At 44.3% G+C, this 16,219-nt stretch overlaps 1 protein-coding gene and 1 long non-coding RNA gene across 5 annotated transcripts in view; one reads left to right on the top strand and one right to left on the bottom strand.

The window, feature by feature from the left end:
* Positions 1–6,121, bottom strand: part of LOC114603945 (uncharacterized) — a 60,245-nt gene extending 54,124 nt beyond the window's left edge. For both annotated transcript variants that reach the window (XR_013394141.1, XR_003708187.2), the window contains exon 1: positions 6,002–6,121. This is a non-coding gene — a long non-coding RNA (uncharacterized LOC114603945). The remainder of the gene's footprint in view (positions 1–6,001) is intronic.
* Positions 5,114–16,219, top strand: part of UNC5C (unc-5 netrin receptor C) — a 302,919-nt gene continuing 291,813 nt past the window's right edge. For 2 of the 3 annotated variants that reach the window (XM_028743498.2, XM_028743497.2), the window contains exon 1: positions 5,114–6,067. In XM_028743498.2, coding sequence (XP_028599331.2) covers positions 5,941–6,067 — 127 coding nt within the window. In that variant the 5' untranslated portion in view covers positions 5,114–5,940. The remainder of the gene's footprint in view (positions 6,068–16,219) is intronic. The other variant, XM_028743496.2, reaches the window with a different exon arrangement.

The following is a 16,219-nucleotide window of genomic DNA, read 5'->3' as shown; positions in this document are numbered from 1 at the left end:
TTAACTTGTTATTACTGTTTCGATTTATAAGTCACTTGCCACATAAGGCATCTGCAAGCAACTTGCAAAATTTAAAGTGTAACATAACATCAGAAAAAGAGCAATATGTTACTGTATGGCTTTTATGATAATCTATAAAACAGACCCTGTAGAACAGCAGCAGAAACTTCAGCAGCAAAAGACATACCATCAATAAATGGCAAAATCATCATAACCTGTCAGATTAGATGGGAGAAGATGTACATTTTTACCTGGCACCAAAAGGATGTTAACGAGGCCACCAGGGGAAAGCATTCCACAAGTGGTAATATTGCACATGCACATTAAAACAGCACATTATTGGGAGCAGAGGGCTAGTGCTTTATTCTACACTTCTGTAAATGGTGGTGGGGAACTACATAAACGGTGTGCATTTAGGAGATCAGTTAATTGCAGAAAACTGTATGCAGCAAAGGAACACAAAAGTATCTACAGCCAACTGCTTTCCCATTGCATAAGTCTTTTAAGAACCAGCTTAAGGGCCTAAATAGATGTTTGGGAGGATTTGTGGCCCCTGCTAACTCATATCACCTTCCCTACATTTCTCTGGTAATGCCTAGCATTGAGGGGGTGGGCAGCTTGTGGTCCTAGGACCACATGCAGTCCTCAGTCTAATTTGAAAGGGCATCTGCCAACTATTAGGTCAGATCTCTGGCAAGAGTGATTTGTTTCCCAGCACTGCAGCTGGGCCAGGAGGAGGAAGAGAAAGAGACAGAATGAGGAAGATAGGGTGACTCCACAGACGTTTTGCTCTGGCTCTTCCTCCTAATGACTTCAGCCCCACTCATGGAACTGGCATGGAACTCCTAGCAGACCAACCATGAGAGAACGTGGCCCTCAACAGAGGAAAACAAGAGGCTTCCTACACTGAATCTGGTGCAGGGGTGAGTAAACATTTTCAGTTTGAGGTCCACATTCCCTTCTGGGCAGCCTTCGTGGGGCTAGAATAAAAAATGGACAGAATAACTAGAGCCGTAGCCAGGTTTTTTGCCCTGGCTGAAGCCTCCAAAGGAGCACCATTGAGGCTCTCAGCCTGTATGGGTGTGTGTGGGTGTGTGTACACACACGTGTGAGTGTGGGTGCCAAACTGGTTCTTTGACCTAGGTTGAAATAAAGCCTAGTTTTGCTCCTGGAATAACTAATGTGTATGTTAGTTTTTGTACAAACCCCACTCTATCTAAGCAAGCAAGAGGTAAGATCAAAGTTCAAGGACACTTTCCAGACAAGCAATTTGACTATATTTAGTAAAACAAAAAAATACATGTTCATTCAGAAAGCCAAGTTTGTCATAATTGGAACTCTTTTGCATATGGGGAAAATAAAAACAAATCAAGGAACATCCTATTTCATGAGCAAAGAAGGGGAAAGGGTGTATTTGGACATGGATGTGTTTGGAGACAAGCACCCAGTGAAGAAGGTGAAATCCTCTAATGGCTGGGAAAAGTCCAAGTTTTCAGTGTCTTTATCTTTTGGGTATTAATGCTCTATCTGGCCATCACAGTTCATCTCCACTACTTTCTGAATTTGTTCAGTGGGTCAGCCTCTGACTCCTTTGGAATACTTTGTCTTCCACAACAAACAAAGATTTGCACATCCATTCCAGATTCATTTCTCATTCCGTATTCAAATGTTAGCTTTGCAGCAAAGATCCTTTTTTCATTTCCCTATTGCTACAATTACAGTATAGCTGGAATCACAAAGGGCTTTCTTCCAGATGTTACCTCTAAGAACTGCATGGTAACTGAAGGAACAGGAAGTTATTGGGGAGTGTCTACGTGGTTGGTAAACTGCAAAATGATGGGGGGAACCGTCCGCTCCTCATGCATGACTTAGGAACAAGTCCTTAAACTGTCTGGGTCTAAAAATTGCTACCAATACTGCCATCTGGTCATGACTCCCAGACTATTGAAAATAGAGAGCAACGAACAGGGGGCTGACTGATGGTGAAAGGAGGAATGCCATGCATTGGGTAGTCCAAGAATCTGGAGGTCTTTCATCTCAAAAACACAAAAACAGGATACAAGCTTCTGCCCTACACATAGGCTGTGTACACACTCCTTTTACTCTGTACCCATCACAGCCTTAGCAACAATCTATCCTAAATCTATCCTGTAATTTATTAGGGAACACTATGTTTCCCCTCCTAAACAAGCTTAGATCCCATCTGAGAAAAACAACAGATTAGCTGCATTTTCAGCTGGTAATGCACACGCAGTCGCGATGTGCCTAACTTTGCAGGTCACCAGAGCCCACTCAGAACAAAAATGTATTCTTGAGAACCTGCTCAATGTTTTGCTCCCTAGGAGATGCATATTCTCTTGGAATGGACTCTGGATTTTACAAAAAAAAATCATCACAAACAAGGCTGCCAAGTCAAATCAGGCCGTGTTTAGCCAAGTTTATTTTGCTTTTATTGGTTAAAGCCACAGCAGCATCTACAGGTACAGAACAAGAAGTTGTGCATTACAGCACAATGCAGTGACCCACATAATAGGCTTTTGACAATTGTTTGCAAGCATCTTAACCCCTCTAGCTCTGTTTGTCCACTAAGCAAACCAAACACTCTAGGCAGGCATAGTTGACAGGTTTTGATTATTACTGAGGTAATCCATTTTTACATTAGCTGGCCTAAAAGCAGCTGTAAGGATCACAGGCAGGTATTTTGGGCAGACAACAGGATCAACAAAGCTAATCAAGAAATAAATGTTTTGCTCTTCCTGACTCAGTAGGCAGAATGTACAACTGCCCCAAGCAGAAATCCTGAGAAGAATATACCGGTATATTGGAACTGAAGGATTATGCTGTCCCTTATAATCCCAACCAATCACTTCCTCTCTGCAGGAGAAGGCCCCCTGCACCTACCCTTTGTCTCTCGTCCATAATACATCAGTCAGGTGCTGTCCCTGGTGTCTGTTGAATACCTTCCTTTTCCAGCATACGTTTAAAGGGGAGATTCTTATCCTAATTCATGGGTAGGCAAACTAAGGCCTGGGGGCCGGATCTGTCCCAATCGCCTTCTAAATCTGGCCCGTTGAAGGTCCGGGATTCAGCGTGTTTTTACATGAGTAGAATGTGTCCTTTTATTTAAAATGCATCTCTGGGTTATTTGTGGGGCAAAGGAATTCGTTCATTCCCCCCCCCCCCCGCAATATAGTCTGCCCCCCCCCCAGGTATGAGGGACAGTGGACCAGCCCCCTGCTGAAAAAGTTTGCTGACCCCTGTCCTAATTAGTATCTATAATGGAGAATGATCAATCAATCAATCAATCAATCAATGGATGGATGAATGATAAATAGATGCTTTCATTGTCAATCACTTCAGGGTATTTCATTGGAAGCCCCTTGGAACATTATTTACAACATTTTCAGGTTTCTTGTTCTCCCCTTTGGTCAACCACTTTATTGACGCAGTAGTTCTTTATATTCCAAAGGAAATGAGTGTAAATTAGCCTTCTCCAGACCAAAGAGCCTCACTACAGCCTATAGGTTCAAGCCTGGCAATGCTTGGTGTCTTCTGGTGTGTTGCCAGGTCTTCACAATGCTCTTCCCCAGGGATGGTACTCACATCGCTGCAGCCTTATACAAATGCCCCATTGCCCTACTGTCGTGATGTTATCCCTGCCACAAGCACAGGGCCAGGCAATGAGTTCCCAAGAAGGTGATCTGACTTAAATAACAACCATGCACAGGCTCCAGAGTCACCCCACACTTAAATAACAACAATAATAAATAATATAGGATTGTGGCACAAGTGTCCTGTTGCATCCACTACAGGCAAAGAAGTGCAAGTCGGTAGAGCATGCGACTCTTAACCTTAAGGGTTGTGGGTTCAAGCCCCACATTGGGCAAAAGGTTCCTGCATTGCAAGTGGTTGGACTAGATGATCCTCATGGTTCCTCCCAACTCTACATTTTATTATTCTATGGAACTAGATGAAGGTAAAGGGTTAAAATCTGCCTCTTTCTAGCAGATAGCAGCTGGGTGGATTTTCTTGTAAAATGTGGAACATAAATATTACAAATAAAATACACATATAAAATCTGGAGAGAACCAAGCTGCAGCTTGTCTCCATAGGAAGGGCAGCAGCTTGCTTTCTCTCTCTCTCTCTCTCTTTGGCTTTAAAACATGAAGCTACCTGCCATAGACCACATTAGATCCTTGGCCCATGTAGTTCATTATTGCATACTCTGACTGGCAGCACCATTCCAGGGGCAGAGCAACGGGAGCTCACTCCATCATGGGGATTTGAACCGCCAACTTTCCAATCAGCAACCCCAAGAGGCTCAGTGGTTTGTCCCAGCTCCTGCCAACCTAGCAGTTCAAAAGCACTACTTTACTTCCTTTGCAGTTTGTGGCAAAGGTCTAGAATTATCTCATTCCAAAGAGACCTAACTTAGGTAGTATAGAAAACTGCTGCTCTTGTTTTACAGCTGTTAGAGGACTCCTGACACCACAAAGGCAAGATCCCAGAGGTGGCTGTATCCCTCATGAATCCAGTCTCATGAACATATTCCTACTGTTTACTCACACAGCCGCACATTTCCAAGCATGTTTACTCAGAAACAAATCCCTCTAAATTCATTAGGATTTCATAGTGGGATTTACAGCCACTTAGATGAGAAGCTCCGCTGTTTTCTGGGTGTGGTCACCATTCAGCATCAGCGGTGAGAATCTTTGCTGAAATCTGTTCTCTGGGTGTGGTGAGATTCCTTTCCCTTATTACTCTCATCCCCCCCTAATCACAGCATGCAGGCTTTTAAAGGCACAATATCAACATCTATCCTTGTTACCCACGTCTGGTCTCAAGTAAGTGTCCAACCTGCCTATACCTGCCTACTTAAGAGTAAACCCCAATGAGCGAAGGAGACTTACTCCCAGTGGTGTGTATAGGATTGCAACACATGCCATATTTGCGTTCAGGATCGCTGCCCCCCTCAACAGTCTTACTACTCTCGAGTTGAGGGAAGCGCGTCAGCAGCAGCAGCCAGGGGGAGGAGCCAGTCCCGTCCGCGAGTCCAGCTCCGGTTTTGCAAGTGTCCCTGGGAAAGCGGTGCTCCATTGGCTAGAGCGCGTTGTGCCTCCGCCAGGGCTCCGCTCCGCAGCTCGTGTACCACATTCGAGGGGGGGAGAGGCAGAGGGGAAAAGCGCGCCGGCTCTCTCGCTCTCGCTTCGCCTTCACGCAGGCAGCGCCGCGCTCAGGGGCGTGTGCCTCTGCGGGGCTGCCTCGCCTCGCCTCCAGTTGAGTCCCCGCGGCCGGAGTTGGGAAGAAGGATGCTGCCGGAGCCGGAGGCGCTTCCCCCCGTCCTCCCGCCTCTGCCATCTCCAGCTCCCTCAGACTTCTTGGCCAGACTATGAAATGACCATTCCTGCTCACCTCGCAGCAGCAGCAGCAGCAGCAGCTCCCGCCGCCCGGACCCCGCTCTTGCCGCTCGCGCTTGGGGCGAAAGGGCGCCCGTCCTGCCTGAGGAGCAGCCCCAGCTGGGTCTACCGGCCAAGTCAAGGCGGCTGAGGGAAGAGAGTCGGCGAGGCTGGCGGGCGAAGCCCGTTTCGGAGTGGCTGCTTCTCCGTCCACCTCAGACCCGCGCGCGCCCCTCTGTGCCCAAGTGTGCCGCCTGCCTGAAGGCGCTGCTGCTGCCGCCGCCGCCGCGCGCGCTTCCTCTCCTGAGGCGAAGCGAGGCAGCGCCTCTCTCTGAAGTCTCGGGCCACTTCGCCAACTGCTCCCGCTCCGCTTCGCCCTCAGGAAAAGTCGCGAGGGCGGCGGCGCTTCCAGGTGGGCCCGTGGCCGACGCAGCAGCCCATCACCGCGGAGAAAGTAGGGGCGGGAGGGTGGGCTTGGGGCACCGGCGAGCTGGACTTCGGCTTTGGGGTTTGGCTGCTTCCCCCAGCAGCAGCAGCAGCAGCCATGGCGAAAGGGCTGGAAGCCGCCGCCGCCGCCCGCTACGGACTGGGACTGGGATACTTACTGCAAATGCTCGTGCTGCCCGCCTTGGCCATCCTGAGCGCCAGCAGCCCCGGCTCCGCCGCGCAAGGTAAGGCTGCCCTTCTTCGGCCAGGCGGCGCCTGCCTGCCTCCCTCTCTCTCTCGGCTCCTCAGAGTTCTTTCCCGGCCTGCCCAGGCTGGACTGAGTGGCGCTGCCTGCCTGTCCACCTTCCCCGCAGAAGCCCGCAAAGGCGAGAGCGAGCGCTTTCCTCGCTCACCTCTCCACAGGTTAATGGATACCAGCAGGTCCAGCTCGGGACGGGGGTGGGGAGCAGCACCTCTCTCATTAAGCGCTATAGCTACTTCTACCTTCCTCTGCCCAAGTGGCCCCGACACCTTTGGGGCGTGTTTACTCGACGTTCAGTGCCGACGGATCCAAAAGGGGGCTCGTCTCCCGAGCCTTAGAACTGCCGCCTTCGAGGCGCCGCATGGGGCTGGTGGCTCCTGAGAGAGAGAGATGGATGTGTGGATGGATGTCTTCAGGCATCCCCCCCCCCCGCGCGCGCACCTTCGCCTCTTCCTCCTCCATCCACGCAGCTTCTGCAAGGGAGAAACTTACGAAACGAGGCTCTCCCCCTTTCCCCTCGCCAGGAGATGGGGAGCGAAAGGGACTCTCCCCTAATCCAGCTTGATCTCTAGGACTGGGGGGGGGGGGGGGAGACCCGCGATCTCCTCTAGTTGGAGCTGGAAAGTGTGTGTGTAGACATATAGGTGAGCGAGGGACGAGCTCGATCGCTTCGCTTTCTCGGGTGAGGCGTTGGAAACGCGAGTGGCGAAGGGAGTGTTGGAAGCAGCCCGGAGTGAAGCTGTTCTGCTACGCAGGCGCCTGTACTTCGCAGTTTAGGAGAGTAGGGTCAGGATGCCAGGCAGAGCATGTCCCCCGTGCCCTCGCCTCCCCTCGGCATATCTGGGGAAGGAGGAAGGAAAGGGTTGTTGCCGGCCTTGCCAGTAGCACCCGGGGCTTTCGCTTCATGTGTCCCGGCTTCTCTCTGAGCGTGTGTTGCTATGCAGCTAGGTGTCTTTGCCATTACAAGAGAACCGCAGTTCATGGTGAGTTCCGGCACCTCTTTTTCTAGAAAAACAGCACTGCAGAAAACCATTTGAAATCCCACACACACCCTCAGCTGAACTGATCACAGCCAGAGGTACTCCTCTAGGTCCAACACATTTTCTTTGACTTCGCTAGGAGACGTCGCCTGCCTAGTTTTGTGGCACCTTAATAACTGGCAGGTTTCTTGTGGCAGAAGCCTATAAGGTGCCACAAGGCTGGCTCTCTGCCCATCACCTTCTTTCTCCGTCTCTCTGTGTTTGATCTGTTGAAACAGACTTAACAGGGCTACCCCTCTCGAATTTGACTTTCAGCAGGAGCACTTCAGAGAGAGTGAATCGCTTGCATGCTCTATAAACATGAGCCAAAGTGAGACAGCCACTTCAAGTGGCAGGTTTTGGCAGCCATGAAGGGTGGGAGGGCAGGAGAGTTGAGTGAGAGACAGATCTGCCCCATGGGGTAGAATCCAGTGGGGAAGCATTCCTGGGCAAGCTGCCTGGGGCAAGCCCTATCAAAAGAAACAGGAGCTGGATGCAATGCTTCCCTTCTCACAGATGCTATGCATTTCAGTTGGAGACTTGTGAAGGAGAATTTCCTGATGGATTGTGTACCATATTAAAACAGTAGTTCAAGGCACTATTTATGTTTTCCACCGTAGGCATAAAAAATGTCTGAGAGGCACCTCCAGAGCAAGTGACCTCTTGCTTTACACTTCCAGCCCTCAGGGTTTGGGGTGATATTTTTTGCCCCTACCCAAATATTAATATGTGGACAATGCTATCAGAATGCTATACCACCCCCACCCCCCACTTGAGTCAGAATGTTTGTATTTGTATAGCTACCAGGAGTGCACAGTACCCTGCTGATGTTCCTTTGCTGAGATCCCCAATGAAAAGGACCCTTTGCAAAGTTTGCAGTCTCTGGGCAGTATCAAAACTGGTTGGTTGGCTCAGCTCCTTTGAACCCCAGCACTTGAATAAAAACAAGAGGAGAAACAGAAATCACACTTCTGCTGGACCTTTCAAGAGGAGCCAGTTTCCATGTGAAGGATTAGTAACAACAGGCACCAGCAGAAGGGTGGCTTTTTAGGTTTAACAAACACACTCTTCTGTTGTCTCCCCAGACAGACAGGTGCCAACTAACTTCATATATATATATATATAATGAATGCTGGTTTTCCTGATATAAGACTGAGGAAGCCAGAAGGAGAGACCCTCACCCCTGAATATTCACTGAACGAATTAATGAGAGAAGCTGATAAGGCTCCAACTCATGTTGAAAGGATGGCACTGTCTTTATCTCATAACCTCAAACAAACAAATAAAAGGGTTAATTGGGGAACAAAAGCAGGCTCCATAGAGATAGCCAAATGGGAAGATAATCTGATTAGTACTGGAAAGGGAGGGGGCAAGGCACTATGAATGGGACAATTAGTTGAATTGCTTATGGCTAATATAAGAAGCACTATCTGACAGGCTGAGGTGCCTGGGAGTTCATCCTTCTTTCTCCTTTTTGCTTTGCTCAGCAGGAAAAGAGCTTTCCTGAAATGTTCCTCCGTTGGTTTCTAAGCCCCCTTGCCTGCCACCTCTTTCACTGCACGCCTAAAACATAATCTTCGCCCAAAGAATTTGCCTGTGTACATATAGAAAGTAGCACCATCATACAGAGATATATATCACTAGCTCGTTTTTTAAACTGAGAATAAATCCGCAGCCATTTTATTACTATTATTATAGCCTGAAGATGACTGTAAAATATCTCCTTCAGAATTATCTCTGTGTCCCCGGGAATGTTTTGCTACATTCTGACTAACCTTGCACTAGAGAATCAGGTCTCTACATTGTATTTGCCTTGGCTTCTACATCACAAGGCATTTCCTTTGCAAGATGCTTTAAGCGAGTGCCTTCTTGAACTTCCCTTGCCACACACCAGTTGGCTCAATAACAAATGATGGAAAGAAGTTCCATACATGTGTTGAGCTATATGTCATATATACAATAACAACAAGCAGTCTCATTAAAGCTAGCTGAGAAACCTGTTTTCATTGTTACCATGGTAAAAGGAGTGGAGTGGGTAAAAGAGACACACACCAGAAATTCACATTTTCAGCAACAGCTGGAAGAACATTGTGTGCATAGAGGGCCCCACAGAAGACAACAAGGATAGGTGTTTCCCAGGACACCTGGAATATTGTCCAGTTAGGTTTCTTTGCATAGAGCACCCAATAAAGTCAGTACCAGAATCCTTTTCAGTGTGGGCATATTTCCTCTTTCAGGTTCAGGGAATTCACAGGAATCCCCTCAAATCTTGGACATGCAGTTTGTAAAGCATTCCAATAAACTATTTTTTTAAAAAAAAGCTTTTCTGTTAAATGGAAAACAGTGACATCAATTATACAACATGCCTTTTTTGAACTTTTTTTAATATAAAAAATAACAACAACCACCCTACTGTATTAAAAACTTCTGTGGTCCAAGGAATTCCTGTGGGTCTTGGGAGTCTGGAGGACTGCCACTTTAGGGATCAATAAAGTCGCCACTATTAAGATGTCTATGAAGTTGCCGCTACTAGGTTTATTGTGCATGACAATCTCTTGGATCACTTTATTTTTTATACTGAGAGACTGTTTTGGGGTGTCATGTGGGTGAACTTAGAAGTCAGTGCTACTCTTCGATCTTTATGAATGTGAAGAAAGAAGCTAAAAATATTTCCCTGTGTTCTGGATTGGACTGCTTTCTTAGAGATGAGCAAGACTGAAGATGGCAAAATAGCGCCCCCTCTGGAATCTGCTGTCTGGTACAACTGCTTCACATTATTTCAGTTGCAGGTGCTGTGAAGCTCTGACAGAGTCAGAGGTACTGATTCTCCCATTGTCATAGCTTTAATGTAGCCACCAAGACTGCTAAGCTAACTTGGAAACTGCAGAGTCTTGAAATATATTACTGTAATGTTCCTTTCTACAGCAATCTATTCCCATATATGCTTCCATTTGTGATTAGCTTGTTTTAGGAGGAACCTGACATGCCCTTTTCTAACTCTCTTCTAATACCAGTATTGGATTCATATAATAATAATAATAATAATAATAATAATAATAATAATAATAGTAATAATAAATACCAACCATGGAGCAGCACATTGCATACATACAGCTCTGCTTGAATATTATTTGCAATCATATGGTGGTGAGAGAGCTGCCACTGGGTTGTGGGGTTCAGAGTCCAAAAGGTTTGAGAGGTCTGCATTATTTCATAGCAAGGCTGGTCCTTATTCAAGTGCTCTAAAATAAGGCTGTTCTCCTTTCTTTGCGTTTGCATTTCACATCTGGCTTATGATGTGTAAATAGTGGTGTTAACGATGCTCTGTGTAAACTTCTTGTTTTTCACATTCAGTAATTACAACTATAGTTAGGGTTGGCACAGGATTACCTGTAGAAAAGTTTCTGCACCTGTAGGCAGAGGGAATTGCAGGAGTGTCTGTATGTGGAAGACTTTTTGTTGTCCCCATCTGTGGAGAACATTCATGTAGTGGTTAGCTAATGTTAACGTTTTACATTTCACTCTCTCTTTCAATTATGCATGTTGCTTTTCCCGTGCAATTTTAATAATATTATGATCGTTAACTTCATATGGGCACATTCAATCTTAACTGTATATGGCATTCTGATTTCATTTAAACTGTGTAATGAATGAAAGAGGAGTCCTGCTACTATAAGATGTCCTGGAAATAGAATAGTGGATGTAATAAATACATAGGTGAAAACCATTGCAGAAAGAGGAGAATGAAGCATAGCCATTGGAACTTTTACCAGGTGTTCATGAAGCTTTTTCTTTTCCTGACTTTCTCTTAGTCACAAATATGTGAGAGCAGATACCAACTGAGAAAGCATTAAAGCAAAGGCTGAACAAAAATTCATGACACTTCAGCTATTTCTTTTTAATTATTTGACCCAGATAGTGTAATTGACCATAGGAGACTGATATTTTTGCTACAAATTTGGATGGTTCACAGGTCCCCCCTGCTCCTTCAACTGATATAATGATGCATGTTGCCCTATGCAGATGTTTACAGAGAGTATCAAGGGAGGGATTGTAGTCATGGTCGCAGAGCCCATCCCACTAATGGGCCCAGTGTTATACTGGTCATAATATCTACACAGAGACCTGCACAGGATAGGACCCTGTGCACATAGAACTCTGTGCAGACACTATGGTCAGTGAATAGCATTTCCAAAATGTGGCTCCCCAGATGTTGTTGGACTACAACACTCATCATCGCCTGTCAGTGAAGCTGGAGGTCAGGAACAATGGGGGTTGGAATTACACAACATCTGAGGATCAAAGTCTGAGAAGGGGTAGTATGGGGTGCAGGGGGGTGGTTACTGGATCCACAATCTCCTCTCTCCTCTTTAGCTGAATTTTGCACCACAATTCTTTTTTTCTGGCTTAAAAAAAAGACTCCCTAAAGCTTATGGCGACACTCTTGACTCCATAGTGCACTGCACTATGAGAATTAGACAGCCAGTCTCATGAGAACTCAGATTTCAAACCTGGCTTTGCTTTTGTAGGATCCAAACCCAATTAAATGAATGATTTAAATGAAAACTACTTCTAGTTTTTCCATTTTAGTAAGTAAAGTGGGTCTTTTCTTTTGTCTCAAAAAACTGTACACCCTGGAATGATTTTCATAATTATCAAGCATTTTGCCTTGTTTCTTCTCTTGATCTTTTGAAGTAGGGCATGGATGCCTTGGGCAATTCTGGAGCCCTCTCCATTCTCTTTCCACTACAACTTGGAAAACAAATTCACTAATTGAGAAATTGATGGATTTTTTTTTTAGCCCTCTCCCTAGAGAGATGTGCTGCTCAGCATACGAATAAACCACTGAGGATAAAGCATTAGGAAGAACTATGTTTATAATTAACTGGGAAAATAATTATAGTTTTCTATTGTATTACTAATCTTTATTTTAACATCTCAGGCTGTGTGCATATTTGACTTCTTCAAGCTGCCAAGATTTCTTTTGATATTTCTTGGGGAGAAGTTGTTAGGTGTGAGCTACAACCAGTGGCATAGCGTGGGTTGTCAGCACCCGGGGCAAGGCAAGTAATTTGCTCCCCCTAACCCGTGGATTTTAGCACTGATTTTAGCAGTGCGAGTGCAAGTGCCCCCCCAGATGTTGCGCCCGGTGCTGCCGGCCCCCCCTGCACCCCCCACACTACGCCACTGGCTACAACTTACGGGCCTTGGAGTACCGTATTCGCTTTCATAGGGCTTAGCAAAGGAGTCACACAAATGAACAACAATGCAATTATATATATTATAATATCTATACAGTACTTTATAAGTTCAGGGTAACTTACAGTGACTTGCAGTAATATACATGAAAAGTAAAAGCTACAGAACATAATAAAATAAAACCATAATGTCAGATTAAGAAAAGCAGAGCCAGCTGTTATCCATCCCTTATGATGAAATTTCCTTAAGACTTTCTTAAAAAGAAATGACTTGGGCTGCACTCCTGCACACAAATCAACTGCATAAATCCCATAGACCTCAGTGGGATTTACGCAGGCTAATTGTGTGCACTGTTGCATCTTTAGGACATACTTCTAGTAATATGTGGACATGGGAGAATAGAGCTATTTTGAAAACTTTTATGAAAGCAGGTAATCTAGCAGACCAGGCAAGCTGTTTTCCCCTTTAGCACTCTATTTGCCAAAAAGGAGGACAATCAGCTGCAGGAAACACATTCATAACATCTCAAACTGTACATGTACTTCCTGCTTGCCAGCACTATGATGCACTGTGGCCATAAGCTAGCTTCTAAATGCAAGCAGGGGAGTGCTGTGATAATTCTCCCTAGGAAAGTAATTCTATAAAATGGGGCCACCACTGTGAAGTTCCTATTCCCCGTATATTTGCTAATAATGCTTCATAAGAGATTAAAACTTGGAGCAAGGCCATGGTGATAATAGGGAACAGGATACCTCATTTGTGGCTAGGATTCTCCCTAAACAGTGCTTTGCATTTTGTATGATCACTTCTTCACTGTGACCCCAGAGCTGTGTGCGTATTTAAGGTTGCAGCGCAAAGAGTATAGATTCTAGCACTGGAAATCAAAGTGGAAAGAAGCAGAGAAAGACCAGACAGTATACTACTCGAAAAGCTTTTTTTAACTGGGGAAAGAACCAGATGAAGAAGGATGGAAAGTGACTTACTACACCCCTAAGCTATAGGAAATCTTTAGGTCCTTTCTCATTTGTAGGTGTCTTGTGATGCCCTTCTTTTTTAAACAAATAAATAACCCAGCATAGCATGCTCTGTCTTTCTCTCATCCAAAGCTGTATCGCAGGAGACTGGTGTTAGCCAGTCCAGATCTCTGAATGCTCAACTACTTTATTTAGTGAAACAATAAAATAGCAGTCCAGATTTCAGATAACTACCAGACTAAACCCCACATATCAGGTTGAAGTAGGCAAAATGCCCTTATCGACTAAACTTCCCTTACTTTGATATATCATCTCTGCATTTAGCTTGCAATGAACTGATTACTGAACATTTCTGGCTTATGCCTTTAATTATGCATTCTGAAAATTTCTACTGATGTCAGGTACTGCAACTATTCTCCTCGTGGCACAGCATTCAGGTCCCCTGGTGACACACACAGCACTGACAGATTTATATGCTGAGGATGATGGTGAAAGAGTTGGGTTTGAAAGTAGAGGTCAAAGGTTATGCATATTACACAGATTTTGTTTCATTTGTTCCATGTGTGCATGCTGGCAACTATATTGTTAAAAGTTACCAAGTCCCCCCCCCCCTCAAAAGAACCTATAATTAAATTAAAGTGATAATTCTGAAAGAGGAGAATAAAAGGAGCCATATGTGCAGATATTTTCTCTAACTCACTGTATTAGCAACAGCAGCAGTTTGAAAATGCTTGGTGTGGAAAAAGTGAAATATAATATGAGAATACGCCAACCTTCTGGGGATACGCTTTTTAATTAAGCACCTAAATGAATCCTGTTGCCGAAAGAGAGAAGGAGAGAGGGAGGTTGGAGTGAAAAAAAGGACTTAATTATCTTGATGCATCAGTGAACCAGTTCTATTTGATATGTTGGCTGTAACTATTTGTATTTGTAAAAGAAGTGCTGAGTAGGATTTGCCTGTAAACCAGTTTGCAACATTCTCTCTCTCTCTCTCTCTCTCTCATATTCTGAGCTCATGCACTTGATGGATTCAACAACCTTAATAATTTGGAACCTGTCTGCCACCTTCACTTTCATCTTATTGCACTGGTAGCCACACATCATGATCAAAGCTGTCCACTGGGGTTCCTTGCAGTGCAGAATGCAAACTTCAGCAAGACAATGGAAACAATATCTTGTGTGTAGGTGTATAATGATATATAATTTTGTGTGTGTGTGTGTTCAGTACACCTCATAATTATGTAAAACTCTATCCACTAATACCTGATTTAAACAGTTAAGAAAACATGAAAGTTATAAAGTACAGTCAGTTTTTAGTTCTTTTCCACATGGATGGTGTTTATATGCATTTTTGTTATAAGAGTATAATCAGTGGTCCAGTTTGGACATAATGAAAAACCGTGGTTACCTGCTCTGTGAGCATACATCTTCCAGTTGGGAACTGTTGATTTAATTTTCAGGTAGAGAATGCATTTGAAATAAAAACAAAAATGTTAGGAGCTTAATAGGAAGTGTATCACTTCCATGGCCTAGCTACTAAACAGACAGAACAGGGATATATTATAGTTAGGGCTTTTTTGTGACAGACAGTATTCATCAGTACAGCACCTCTTTTTGTGGCTTGCAGAAGCTCCTTTGTGCTGGCACCCATGACATTTTTATTAATATATGAGTACCAGCACTCCATCTTTTTACCAGAAAAAAAACGCCAATCATAGTAATTAAAATGTCAGAATTTTTCAACTTGTTGATTTGTGTTTGGACATTACTCAACATGGAATTGTCATATATAATGTAAGCTAAAGCCATGATTTGGACATTACTTTTGTATATTTCTTTTAGATATATATTGCATCTTTAGCTTTCAAGAGAATATGGGATAGAAACCAGTTTGGCATATGAAAAAATATGTCCAATTGTCTTCAATGGATCTTAATTGGAGGGTGCTGAGGATTGACCAGTCTTCCCAGAAATAATTCCCATTGAATTTAATGGTTTTCTTTGCTTTGGAAGCATGCTTAGGCAATTGGAAAAATGAAATGGATGACTACTCATCTTTTACTCACTCCTATTAATTCACTGTAAATTCAGTTAATCAAGAATATGTTCTTGCTCCAGCCTCATCTAAAATTACCTTGAGTTGCTTAAGGCTGTTGCTGTATTTCTGCATATCCCCCTCCATTCATCATTGTAATGATGGCTGATGTTCATGGTAGATATAAGTCCCAAATCAAAAGTAAGGGCATTTAGAAAATGCCTTCAGAATCCCGTGCAGCATTCTAACTACTTTTGAGGCATCAATAAATTGTTGCTGAACATCAGTTTCCAAAACAAACACTAGCTGTGCTAGGTTTTTTTATTATTATATTCGATTAGTAGGTATACTTTAGTTCATCCATAAAAACATGATCATGGAGAGAGCGAAAAGGAAATGTATTTCTTTGTCTATGTAGTTTTTAGCCACCCAGTGGAGATGTTAAAATTTAGCAGGCAATCTTGACATCAGAGCTGATAGAACAGCAATGCCATTGCTGGTCATTTGTGTTAGCATGTTTCTTTTCAAATATTTAATATGCCGCTTTTCCAGGGAAAGCCCGTCCAAAGCAGCTTACAACAGTGAAAGTGACAATTATAAAAACCGGTCAATTACTAAAACAAAAACAGATCCACAAGAATAAAACAGAGTCAGAACTTGAGCAACATACAAATATTACAGCCTCCATGTGACGAGGAGGACAAAAAAAAATTACTAAGGGGAGGCCAATAAAATAACATGAGTTTTTAAGGCCTTCTGAAATGCCCGACGTGTAACTGCCCACAACAGCTCTATTCCAGAGATGTTGAAGCAGCATAGCAAAGGCTATGGTTGCACACTTCACAGACCTATGAGTGGCTGTACCAGGACTGAGCCTCTCAGAGTGTGGGGGCAGAATGCTTGGGCCC

Source organism: Podarcis muralis, chromosome 9, assembly GCF_964188315.1.
Source record: "Podarcis muralis chromosome 9, rPodMur119.hap1.1, whole genome shotgun sequence".
Lineage (NCBI taxonomy): Eukaryota > Metazoa > Chordata > Lepidosauria > Squamata > Lacertidae > Podarcis > Podarcis muralis.
Note: the sequence above shows the minus strand (reverse complement) of the source record. Positions and strands in the feature narration are given on the sequence as shown.